This window comes from Schistocerca cancellata, chromosome 11 (assembly GCF_023864275.1).
Source record: "Schistocerca cancellata isolate TAMUIC-IGC-003103 chromosome 11, iqSchCanc2.1, whole genome shotgun sequence".
NCBI lineage: Eukaryota > Metazoa > Arthropoda > Insecta > Orthoptera > Acrididae > Schistocerca > Schistocerca cancellata.
Window position 1 is genome coordinate 165,184,051 of NC_064636.1, and position 13,432 is coordinate 165,197,482.

At 39.0% G+C, this 13,432-nt stretch overlaps 1 protein-coding gene across 1 annotated transcript in view; it reads right to left on the bottom strand.

Moving 5' to 3' along the window:
* Positions 1 to 327: 327 nt before the first annotated feature.
* LOC126108401 (zinc finger CCCH domain-containing protein 10-like) overlaps positions 328 to 13,432 on the bottom strand; it is a 127,606-nt gene continuing 114,501 nt past the window's right edge. The window contains exon 9 of the mRNA XM_049913611.1: positions 328 to 4,663. Coding sequence (XP_049769568.1) covers positions 4,463 to 4,663 — 201 coding nt within the window. The 3' untranslated portion in view covers positions 328 to 4,462. The remainder of the gene's footprint in view (positions 4,664 to 13,432) is intronic.

Genomic DNA, 13,432 nt, shown 5'->3' on the forward strand with positions numbered 1-13,432 from the left:
ACGTGTTGTGCATATACAAATCCGCATCACCTGGGGAACGTTAAAAAGGAGAAAATGTATACGCATTCACAGCGGAGAAAGGGTTAAAATGCAAATATTTAGAAGAAACATCTGTAAGCAATCAAATTTTGAATTTTACCAATACAGTTGAAAATACACAGATGCCATTCTTTACTTTTCACGAACAGTTGAAATTGAGATAAAACTCGGTTCAGCTCAGATTCCAAACGTGGACCATTTCAACACTAAGGGAGAGTAGAGGGGACTGGGTAAACTTCAAATAAGTGAAACATCACAGAGCATGAAAGTTACCAGCAAACAACTCCAGAACGTAAAATTATGTTTATTATACTTGGTTACAGCAATGATGTATAATTGAATCTCTACTTTTTTAACACACATGAGACAAGAAAAGCAAAGAAGCAAAACATGTACATCCCAGAATGTCATATATTTAACTTTAAATTTCCATAATTCTAAGCTAATCTTATTAAGAACCCTGATACTGCAAAACCACACACACACACACACACACACACACACACACACACACACACACAAAATATTATTACATGAAAAGTCTCTCTCTTCTGTCAGTATTCTGAACAGAACTGTTGAGATTAATGACAGAGCTGCCTCCAGTGGCATGTCTCACATTACATGCCTCTATTTTAACAGTCAAACTGTCATAACTGAAGACCGTAGAGGCTTATCAGTGTTGGCATAATTAAAAGATACACAACTTCTAAGGGCTTGCAGCAACAGTTGTTACATTTTGTATTTAACTGAGCATTTATAAAAATGATGACAGGAAATTACATAGACAACATATTTAAAAACTGGATTTTTTAGAATACAGACAGACTTAATTACTATCAGTTTTTCCAAGTACAGAGAATCCATTTCACCAAGAACAAATGAATATTCACCCCTCCCTCCCTAACATCTATCCCCATCTTCTTTTATCAGTTTTCGTTTTCTTCTAGCTTTATTAATGTGAACACAGAGTTTGAAAAAAATGTGACACTGGGGAAACTGCATACACCCTTCTCCAGATCTGATTACAGTTGAAAGATCTTATTACACTTTAATTGGAAATGGTATCTACTTTCTTCAGACATTCTGCAACACCAACACAGTAAAGACAGAGCAGCAGAGTCCAAATATGTGCTTGAAACACTCAATGGACAGTTACTTTCTACATTTACTTACTATTTATATTTTTGTTATATCACACGCAGTTGTTAATCTGTTAATAGTCATTCAAAGTGTTACAGAGATTGTCATACACAAATGTACAATAAAATATATCTATGACCTCTTGTCAAATTTTCCTAGCAGTTTCTAAGAAACAATACAAAACTATCACATAGAGGGCACTAAATGAAACCATGCCTATAAGAGGAGGGGAAATTATACTGCAGAGAGAGCAATAAATATGCACTGCACATCAAATATGTTCCGATCATTTTACCACAATTTCATTTTTATTAAGAATTATTTACATAATATACTGTGCCAAACCACAGAGCTACAGAACATTATTTGCAGCATCAAATGGAATCCCTATATATACTGCCAAGTGTAAATGTGACAGTTATGACACTGGATGATTCAAACAGCTAGCAAAAAGAGAATTCTCAAAAAAAAAAAAATCTTATATCTGTATTCCTGTACAAATTAAGATCCCAGAAATAGCACTGGGACATGATGGAGGGCATACACACAAAACGGATCACAAAAGGAACAGTTCCACCTGAGAAAAACACTGTATAAATGAGACTTTCTTTTAAGAAATAGAAAAAAACTCATTCCAAAATTCTGTAGCAGACAGTTAATAACAGTAAAGGAAAGTAAAGTGTCCAATACTGTGTCACCTTCCACAGCTCTCGCGTGCAATATAGTCAACCACAATGTAAAATGTATGTACAAATACGTGTAAGACCAATAAAAACCATTATGTATGACAAATGAAAATAAAAACACAACTTCAACAAAAATTAAATCATAATACATATTTCAGAGGACAGCGCATGGAATACAATATCAGTACAAAATTAAAATATACTCCACAATTAGTGCTTGTAGAAACTTATGTACATTATAAGGACTATTCAATAAAACAATTCTTCTACAACAAAATCATTTCACAGTGAGGAAAATAAAATTTGTTTCAACAAAACCCACCAAAGCTCTCAACTACATTTCACTGCAAAATACCTCTTCCTCTATCTTTCATCTGATAATCGCAAATGGAGACACAGTGTGACAGAGATAGTCAACTCTGTTAAGAGCAATAGCTCTAGAACTTTAAGGTTTCAAATATATCAACAGATCAATTGCAACAAACCATCAAACACACAATTTGATACTGTCTTTCCTGTTCAATCCCGTACATGTTTCTTGCTATGAACCAACCAGATTGCCAATCTGGGAACCCTGTTCTCTGTGTCAGCAGCATGGGAAAATTCCTCGCAGTGACATCACTAACAAATGTATTTCTTTTGATGAAGCACTCAGATTAATGATATTTCTTAGTGGGAAAAACCTAAAAGACTCTTCCCGTGTCATAGAAATATCCTAAACCACTGAAAAGCTGCTTTTGGTGTGATTAATTAGAACAATTAACAGTTTGTGATGCACTGTTAAAAATAAATTTAAAAAAGAAAGAACAGTTTTCTGCTGTGTATAATATGAAAAATGTTACCTACAAACTAAGTTACATAGCTTCTGTCACAAGCAGACTTACAATCTGAAACTGTCTCCCTAGCCCAAGACTTCGCACAGCAAATTTCCCATTTGTAAACGTTTTGTCAACGTCCACACGTTTTTCAAATGAGCAAGTTCTTAACCGGTGTTAAGAACTGGTCCCATTTCCTTTAAACAGACCTCTCAAAATATTGACTCAAATACAACAAATATGAAACATTCTTCAAAATCAAAAACATCTTTGGTAATACCAATTTTAATCACTGGCAACTTCCTTAATAGAATGGAACTTTGCAGTACTGGAAGTGAGCTGAGCATATACTCATGTGAAGCCACATCCGTTTTTCATTCAACACACAGCAGAAAAATTTAAGTGTAAACAGAATACCGCTATCAGTGATATAACTAGAAAACAAATGCAGAAATACTGGTAGAATCAGTGAATAAGTGTTTCTTGTATTATGTGAGCAGTTCTGAATTTTCAGAAAAATAACAGTCTCCAGAATCAAATAGGGACATAACAGAATCTATCGGAACCTGGGACTGATTTGCTGCCACATATGGGATTGAGAGAGAATTTTAAGGCTAATGTGAGACCACTGTGTATCCATAAGTCTCATTCCATTCAGTCACACTCTTTCCAGACAAAGATGAAGGGACTGATAACATTGTAGTCTCTATTCTTTTGTACATGTTAATTTGCAAGTGCTTAGCATCTAGTCATCTTTCTTACTCTTGGCTCCATTTTCTGTAATTATTTCACAGTAATTTGTGTAATGTTTTGTACCATACACAATACGCATTTTTTGTAATTGTCGAATCTGACAATCCAAGATTTCACAATCTTGTACAATCTCGTGCCAGGCTCCCTAACTCAAGAGACAATATTTCAATTCACAACAAGAAATTCTTTTCCTGTAATTAAATTCAAAGTAACACATCGGAAGCTATGCTATCGTGCTACTTTACTTACACTACAGAGCTGTACGGGACTGATGTCCAATTCAGTTACACGTGATTAAATTTTTAAATTCGAGAGCAGAAATTCTTTCTGCAGGTGGAATCTTTTGCAGCATTTGGAAAATCAAAAACTTGATTTTATGTAACAATATTCAGTTTCACATTACACATTCCATAACTATAACACACCAAATTTGTATTTACAAAAATCAATAAAAGTAAAAGATACATTTTCTGTTTAATTGACAATAGTTGTTTCACAATTAGGAAACAGATTTCTACGTGAAAAAGACCAATCACCAAAATACTTATACACACCAGTAGTCGATCACACAGCTACCTACAGCTCTTCGAGTCAGCTACTGAAATGACTAAAACACAGAATAGCCAATGGAAATAGGTAAGTAAACTGTACATATGACGGAGAAAACTCAGATACAAGACAGAGTACGTGCTTTACGACAATCGTAAAAGGTAGGGTCAAATAGTGCTCAGAGCGAGCCGCTGTCAGATCCACCGCACAGTACGAAGTCGCAGCGTACATTATATCACTGTACACGTTTTGGACACCTTAACTGTTGCCAGGTACAAATATTTGTCCAATCGCTTTCTCTGTGGAAAATGACACTTGGCAAAATTTACTGGAAAAACTATTTCATAGGTTTGACTATCTCCAATCAGAATTTCAGGAAAAGATTTCTTAACCAAAAAGAAATCAACACACAAAATCAGCACATAAAAATTGCACTAGAGTCGTGACGGAATTTTAGTTCACAGTGTGAAGTAGACCCCCTCAGTGGGAGAGGCCAGTCGGCAGCACGGGGCGCAGGTCCTGCCCCACCATCGGGTAAGACACCAGCGGGGCACTCGCCGCAGCTCCGGCAGCGGCCATCGACATGGCGGGTGTCTGCGGGGGCGGAGGCGGTGCCTGCGGCTGCGGGGCGGGGGCTCCCGGCGGTGGCGGCGGCTGCGGCTGTGCACCCGCCCCGGGCTGCCCGGCGGGGGCCGGAGGTGGCGGCTGCGGCTGCGCCATCGACACCACCTGCGGGAAATCCGGGCGCGTCTTAAAAAACTACCCTTCCTTCGATCGCCTACAGCACGAGGTCGCGGGCCGACAATTACCGTACGGACAGAAATGACGAGGGGATCTTACAGACAGATCCTTTTCGACTTTCTTCGTACTCGAGGAATTGCGAGGTCACTGCCCAGACATCAAATCTTAAGCTGTACGACACACTGCCCGAAAACTCTAAATAAATTGAGAGACGATTTCCGAGTTCTACTAAGTGCAAAATATTTCTGACATTTTAACATAGTTAGTTGCAGCTGAGTGCATAATATTCTAATCTTCTAATAGTGAAGTTAATGGTTTGTTTCTTGCTAGCAGAAACTTTCTTTTTCTAGACTCCTAGACTTTTCTGTATATTAACAAACTGAAATAGTAATTACCAAGTATTACACGATAACTTTAAACTAAAACCGCACTGTTTGTTTTTAATTAACCACAACGCAATACGAGTTCTCGCAATAAACTACAATTTGATTAAGTATGTGAAACATCAAATCGAAAATATTTTATTTTTAATTTCAGAGATTGAGCAGTATTATTGACACACTATATTTTCACTTAACAGTAACATATTTCCCATTTTTCTACCCAATTTTATTACGATATTCACATTTTAAAGCAATTAGTAATTTAAAATACAAAATATTATTTTATTTAAATACAATGATTCAATACTTGTGAATTAATACTCCAATATGATAACAGATATGGAATTCAAGTAACTGTAAAAATAAATGACGTTACTAGTGAGAATCAATCCAGTAACTTCACAATTACACGATTAAAACGCTAAGCATTGCACTACAGGCAGCTCAGGAAGTAATGCTCTACTGACAACAATGCTCTGAATGCAAAATGTTAGGTAAGATTTCTTTGAAATTTCTCAAGTGTGTGTGCAAAAATTTTATTTTCTCCAACAGATAGTGTTTCAAAATGTGTCGTACGTTATAAGCAGCACGTAGTCACTGAATTTCAAACTGTGGAGAATATTCACAAACGTTCGTGTGAAGACTACGATGCATTTGCAGTCAACTGGAGTACAGCTGATCGCTGGGTGCAGAGGGTGAGACAATCGGCAGAGGGTTTGGCAGATCTCCACAATTTCCGACGACTGTCACAGGTGACGCGTCGCAGTGTGCCAATGTTCTCATTTGTGTGGATCGACGGATTACGACTCGGCAGTTGGCACTACTTCTGTCAAACGGTAAAGAAAGTTCGGATGCAATTATCTGCACTCTCACATACTCTGAAGTGACCACACGAGAAAAAGGTTTGGGCAATATTATCTCATCCATCCTACAGCCCTGGCATAGCTCCCTCACACTGCTACTAGTTCGGATAGTGGAAGAAATTTTGAAGACTACGACAAGGTGATTCACACAGTGAACGAGTGGTTTCTCGGACAGAGCCAGGGCCGGTACCGACAGGGCATTCACACCCTCGTGTCTCGCTGGAGCGAGGCCACAGAACTGGAAGGACATTAGATGGAAAAGTAATGTGTATAGTATCATTATTGTGTAATTTTCATTGTGTGGAATAAATAATTGCCGGGGACAAAAAAAAAGGTGGAACTAACGTTCTCGGCAACATTCTTATTTCGATTTCAGTTCCTGTCATACAACAGTATATTATCTCACGGTCCACTGGTGACGAGACTTATAATTTCCATTAGTTCGTAATTCCTACTACGACCATTCTTATAGTACGGTAGAACAATATAATGATTTCAGACACGTGATGCCAAAGAAAATAGAAATAAGTATGTGTGTAAAAATTTACAGTAATTACCTCATACTGCAACAAAGCCAGCCAGATAAAAGTTCCACATTTGCTGAATCAAATGTCAATCTCAAGTATACTCAGTTCAAATCCAAGAGATATTGTATTGTGTTGCCTGTAGATTCTGCATTTTCCCCCCAAATTTTCACAATATGCAAAAAATAAACTCTTCCACATAAAAATGAAACAAGTTTTAGGCTCTACAATCTTATGCCACATGTTATTTTCAACTTGTTTCCTAATGCAGCACGAAATTAGACGGAGCAAGAAAGATAGGGTCAGAGTAATTTAAAAGCAATTCCAGTGCGACAATTAATACGGCGATATTTAAACGAGACGGTCACAGAGGAACTCGTACTCGAGGGCCCCACAGTAGGCTGGCATTCTGTGCGACAGCTCAAACTATTTGGCCCACGAGTGGAACACCTCGACAGTTCGAGAAACTGTACCGGGTGAACGGAGATCTAGGCGAGAGCCGACAGCTCCCGACGCCTGCACCACCTCGGATTGCAAAAATTAAAACGGACACTGCCAGTTCCGTCTGTGCCGGTCTATTCGAGACGGTACGCAAAAAGGGAATCGAGCAGCCAGTTCTGAGCCCCGATACGCTACTCGGAGAGGTAATTGTGCCTCGTCCGAATCGATCTGAAAGGACACGGGAGAATCGACCGGACGAGGAAAGGACGATCGGCACGAACTGTACAGAGTTTTCAGCTTACCCCGTACACGTGTCCGACACTGTAGACTTGCACACTTAAACCTGTGAGGCGAGGTCAATTATTGCCTAGCTGCAGTCCACACTATACGGAGGTGTCCGGAAGGTCTGCGAGACCTCTCTTCGATCTACAGAAACCCTTACAGAAATAGTTGCCACTGTACTGTATTAATGATTACAGAGAGATAAATCTCCACTCTCGATATACGACTGCACATTAAAAAAGGTATTCTCCGACAGCAGCAGAGATACGAGCTTTGAGATAGCAGTATGCACCGATCCGAGTTACTTCTGTCCTACACCGACACACGATGTTCCGTGGAAGCTCGCTCCCGACTCTGATCCTCGCTCTCGGAGCTATTTTGGGTTCCACGGCTACAAAATTTTCCAATAAATGTATTACTGTTTCTCCTTGGCCATATTTACTGATAAACATCCACAAATTTATTCAAAACTCATCAGTTTGGGTTATAAGCACTTTTCTGTCCACCTGAAAATAGTTTAAACCTCGCTCAGTGAATCGTAAGAAAATAAATGCGAGTCCTTCAGTATCAGACAGTTGATAACAAAAAAAAGCCCTACTTTTTACTTATTTATTAGTGTAAATATTCTGCCTCTTTACTGCATAATTTTTACTAACAAATGATCCCATATCTGAATCTGGATATAGAAAGCTTCAATTAGGACAATGTACCCACTAAATTTCTGAAAACTCTTTCATACTTTGCTCCTACCAAATCCTTTCTAGCATCAAAATTCTCTTCCTTAAGTGTTTCTACATCTTACGCTACTTTTCCTCCAAAACTTTATATTTGTTTAGTATTTCTAACTTAAATTCCGACTGGACTAAATACCCACAGGTGAGTGTTCAAGTTTGAATCCCAATCGGACACAATTTTTTAATCGGTCTCGTAAACTTTTCACTTATAACCAGGAATTTTTCGCAGTATTCAATAAACACAATTGCTGAACTAAATGGGAAAGAATTAGGAAGATAAAAATGAATGAGAGAGGAGAAGAAAGCACAGCGAATTAACTTACACTTTATTTTCATCAGCCTTTCTATAACAAACAGAAAGCTATAGCAACCATCAAAAAAAATTTTTTTTTGATAAAGAGCTGAGCAAGGGAAAAATGGAACAGAAAACAGGAGGAAAATTGTCAAATCATTCTGTTCACAGGTATTACCAAAATGTTTGGGAATTGTGATGTTCCGATGAGCAGAAGAATGGACCTTCCCATTTCCCACCTTAAAAGTTTCTCAAAGAAATCTGTCTTGATCATTACAAGCACGTTATGTTTTACATATACTATAATACACTATAGTAAAGCCTTTGGCATCACACTACAATACATATCGGACAATACAGACTGAAAAACTGAATTAGAACTTACCATCCAGAGCACTAGTGGGTCCTTAATCTAAGTCAATCTAGATTACACTGCTGATAATTAATATGAAAACCTACAAAAATCAATTTGTTTTAGTCCATTTTTGCCTAAATTTGAAAACATGTTCAACGTAACTGCTAGTCCTTATTTAATTTATGGACAATGTACACTTAAAAGAGAAGTAAGGAAAAGAAGAGAAAGAAAAGAGGAAAAGTGATATATCTCTTAAACAACAGAGAGAAAAGGAATGGCACAAAGAAGGCTAAGGTTCCACAAGCTGTTGACATCCACGTCACTGGTGACAGAAAAATAATGCTCAAATTTATCCGGCCCGATAATGACTGGTAACTGCTGAAAGTTTTAGTTGCAACATGTGTATAACACACTCCTATATGAACTACAGTCATCAGTGAAGGAGATTTCTCCTTTACAAGCAATACATGTACTACACAATAAAGTTTGTCACCTGCAATAATCCCGCAAACGACTAATCCCTCTCCAGACAGTAACTACACTCCACAACTTCGACTTGAACCTCGACACAGACACTGTCATTTTCAACGGCAAGGACTGTACAAACTTTCTATAGAGTGACAGTTGTCAACTTGCACTGTGTCGCTAACAGTGACAAAGATAAACCACATCCACAGTGTAGAGACTTTGTAGTATTGCATGGTGGCGACTTAAACTTGGAGGGGAGGGGGGGAAGAATCCCTGAGAATTTCGGGTGTGAGGAGGAAGATGGTGCCACGAAGAGTCTAATAAATTAATGATGAATGGGATGGGGGTGGGGGAAGACTTTTCTTTCCCCTCAGTTGAATGAGCTATACCCTAGCCACAAGCAGTTGTTTAACTGCAGTTTTTAAACATCAGTAATTTATATGCAATAATATTCATATATTAACACACTTTGAAATACAGAGACGGTAAAAAAATTTGAACACCAAATAACAGCTAATGTAGCGTAATGAAATTTTGGGAATACATTTGTTTAGGTAACATACTTAAGTATTAAAACTGCAAGGTCACAGGTTAATGTAAGTACGAGCTAAGCCATTGCAAATATGAAATGCTACTACACTAATAACCTGTGTAGCTACCAGAATGTGTAACACAAGCACGCAAACGTGCACGCACTGTGCCGTGAAGGTGCCGGGCGTCAGCTCGTGCGACGGAGTTCCACGCCTGTTGCACTCGGTCTGTCAGTACGGGGAAAGTTAATGCCGGTCGTGGAAGATGCTGGGAGTCGTCAACCGTACGCATTCGACTGCATACAGATCTGGCAACATATCGGTACTCTGCTTATTAGGTTACGACGGTGGTATGTCGGCAAGCATTAACCGATCGGTAAACACCCCCTGTTTGTGAATGGCAGCACAACAGGTCGAATCACCAGACTGACATACGTATTTGCAGTAAGGACGCGTGGGATAACCAGGACAGCCCGGGCTGTCGTACAAAATCACACCCCAGATCGTAGCCCCACTGTGTCAAATACGCAGACAGGTCGTCTGCAGGCCAACTGGTCTCCTCCGATCCACCACACGGCAATCACCGGCACCGAGGCAGGCACAGATTTTGTCAGAAAACACGACAGACCTTCACCCTGCCCTACGACCGGCTCTCCCTCGACACTACTCAAGTCCCAAATGGCAGCGGTTTGAAGTCAGTGGAATGCACAGTACAGTGGGTCTGGCCGGGAACTGTCCTCGAAGTAACCGATCTGTAACAGTTTGTCGTGTCACGGTGGTGCCTACTGTTGCCCAAATTGCTAAAGCAGGTGCATTAGGACGTGCCAGATCCGTACGCCTTCCCTCTCGGCAGTGCCACGCAGTCGTCCGGAGCCCCGTCTTCTCGCGACCGAACATTTTCGTGAGCACCGCTACAGCAATCGTGCACAGCGGCTACGTTCCCACCGAGCCTTTCTGCAATATCGCAGATGGGAGCATCCGGTTTCTCGTAGCCCTATTACGCGACCTCGTTCTAACGTAGCGAGGTGTCGGTAACGGTCTCGACTGACGTCGACCGCCACATCCGATCTCGGAGGTAGCTCGACCGTTACAAGGCGAATTTAAAGGAAACCCGATTTGCATCCTCACAGTGGCACTACTAGTGCCATTCTTACGTGACTGGAGAGAAATCTGACGAGACATTATTTTCCAGATGTGGAAACGTGCCTACCGTCTTTAGATTGTGTCACACAACTCCCCCTCGGTGCCGCAATTTTTTTCCGTCAATGTATTAAGTATTAAAACTTCGAGTTTATAAAACTCGATAAAATTCAATTTCAGTACCAGGTTAAAAACACAGAATTCCCTAATATTTTATAAAACTCCCGAAATTCCCTGATTTTCCAGGTAATTTCCTGAGAATTCCATTAGAGTCACCACCCTGTATTGTTACCACTTCTAGTGTATTTCAGGTTGTAACCACAAGTGCAGAGACGGTCAGCTAACTATGAGCACACAACTCGTGCAATTTCTAGATCTGCACACGTACTGTGAAAACCACCGCCAATTGCATCATAGAGGGCATCACTTATTAGCGCGTCTTTCTGTTCTATTGGTGTACCGATAACTTAATTTACTGCTGCTTCCGAAGTCCTCAAAGGAGTGATATGGGCAAGGTTATGGTATACTCCTAGATTCCTCACATAAAAGCTTCTTCTTGAATTTTGTAAGTAGGATTTTGCAGGGCAGTATCCATCTATTTTCTTCAAGTATTTGCCCTTTCACTTATTTCAGCAGCTCTGTTACACTCTCCCACGTGAGGCCATTTTTACCGCCCTTTTTTGTATACCCTCATTAGTCCTATTTGGTACGGGTCCCACACAGTCTAGTAATATTCTACGACTGGTAGGACAGGTGTTTTGTGAGCAACCTCGCATTTCTCTAGTATTCCACCACCGAACAGGACTTGCCACCTGCTTTACGTAAGACCTAAAACCTGTAACTGATCGTTCCGTCTCGTATCCCTATGAACTGTTACGCCCAGATGTATGTACGAGTTGACCCATTCCAACTGTGACTCGTTGATACTGTAAACATTGGATACTACAATTTTTCAATTAGTGAAATGTAAGCGTTTACATTTGCAAATCTTTACACCATTACGAAATCTTATCAAGATATGACATAATATCTGTGCAACTACTTTCAGATAGTACTTCATTACAAATAACTGAATCATCTACAAAATGTCTGATGTTACCTTTGATAGTGACTGCCAGGACATTAATATACATACAAAATGACAAGGGTCCTGACACGCTTCCCTGGAGTACACCTCAAGTTAGTTCTACACCTGCCGATTACTTTCCTTTCGAGATACCACTGCCCCTTCCCGACTAAAAAGTCCTCGGTCACAAATTTTGCTCGATATCCCAAACGAGTGTGGTACCGAGCCGAACGATTTTCAGAATTAGAGAGATACTGCATCTGCCCGACTGTCCCGATCTGTGGCATTCGGGATATGACGAGACAGAAATTTAAGTCGGGTTACGCACGACCGATGTTTACGGAATCCGTGCCGGTCGGTGCACGGAGGAGATAATTCTATTTGATGTATTACCTCACTACATTTAAACTCAGAATACATGCAATTCGATTTGAGAAACTTAATGATAAATGATGCTGTACAAAAAAAATTATTTATTTGGGAGTTGTGCTTTAAAAGGATGCACTGTACACACTCTGTCATCCAGAAGTACAGACAGTAAATAGTGCCATAAAATGGTGCATTAAAAACCTACAAAGAGAAAATCCATTACATAACCACGGCTATGGCAGCACACGGAGGAAATCCCTGCCAGAAACGCTAGCAACAACAGGCATCCTTAACACACCCATATCATCCTTTTTATTCCCCAAATTTAGAACAGCTACTGCTCCCACTTCTTTAACAAAGAGAGATCCCCAGCAGTGGGACCGACTTTTTGAAATCATCTAGACAGTGATGTAGGTTAGTGTCCCAGGTATCACACCCTGCAGCCATTCACCCTGGTGGGCCCTAATTTGCAAGTAACAAGCGGAAAAAATTTTTTGATTTTCGCACAATGCTTTACAGCTTTCAAAGAAATGACTTTGTTCATTATTTTTATTGAGTTAATTCATTTAAATGTAATTTTCTATTTATATTGCTTTCACACATCATTTTAATCTTTGCGTTTTATTTCCTTTTTTCATATTCTTTTTCCATTTGGAATCTTTGTTCATGCGATTTTAATTATTTCTATGTGTTAACTTCAATTTAATTTTTTCTGTTGCATCATCCTATATTTTTGTCCACGCTACTGTCTTCGTTATTTCTATTCCTCATTTTGCGTTAAGTTTGTTTTATTTATAATCCCTTCTGTCATTTACATCTTCATCTGTGTTATTTTGTTCACTGTTTAATAAACCTATTTTTTAAATGTTTGTACGATGATTACCATCCAAAAAATGTACACCTTGCAACGAAAAACACATTTTTGATACCAATGCACAATTAATATAAATACCTGTAGAGTATTTTGTCTTTTGTTTCTTAACTGATACATTGTCATTTTCAAATGTTTAAACATTATAATAGATAAACAAAAAGAATTAAATTCACACACACATGCACAAAGATTCCAAATTGGAAAAAAAAACAATACAAAGAAAAAATGAGAGCAATTGAAAATATTAATTTAAAACGAAGTGACAAAAGGAACAGAAACAAAAAAATTATATTAAACACTAACTGTATAAAAATAATGACCAAAGTAATTTCGATAAGGATTTAAAAAATTAAAACTTTTGAAGCACTTTTATCAGATTCAAACCCAT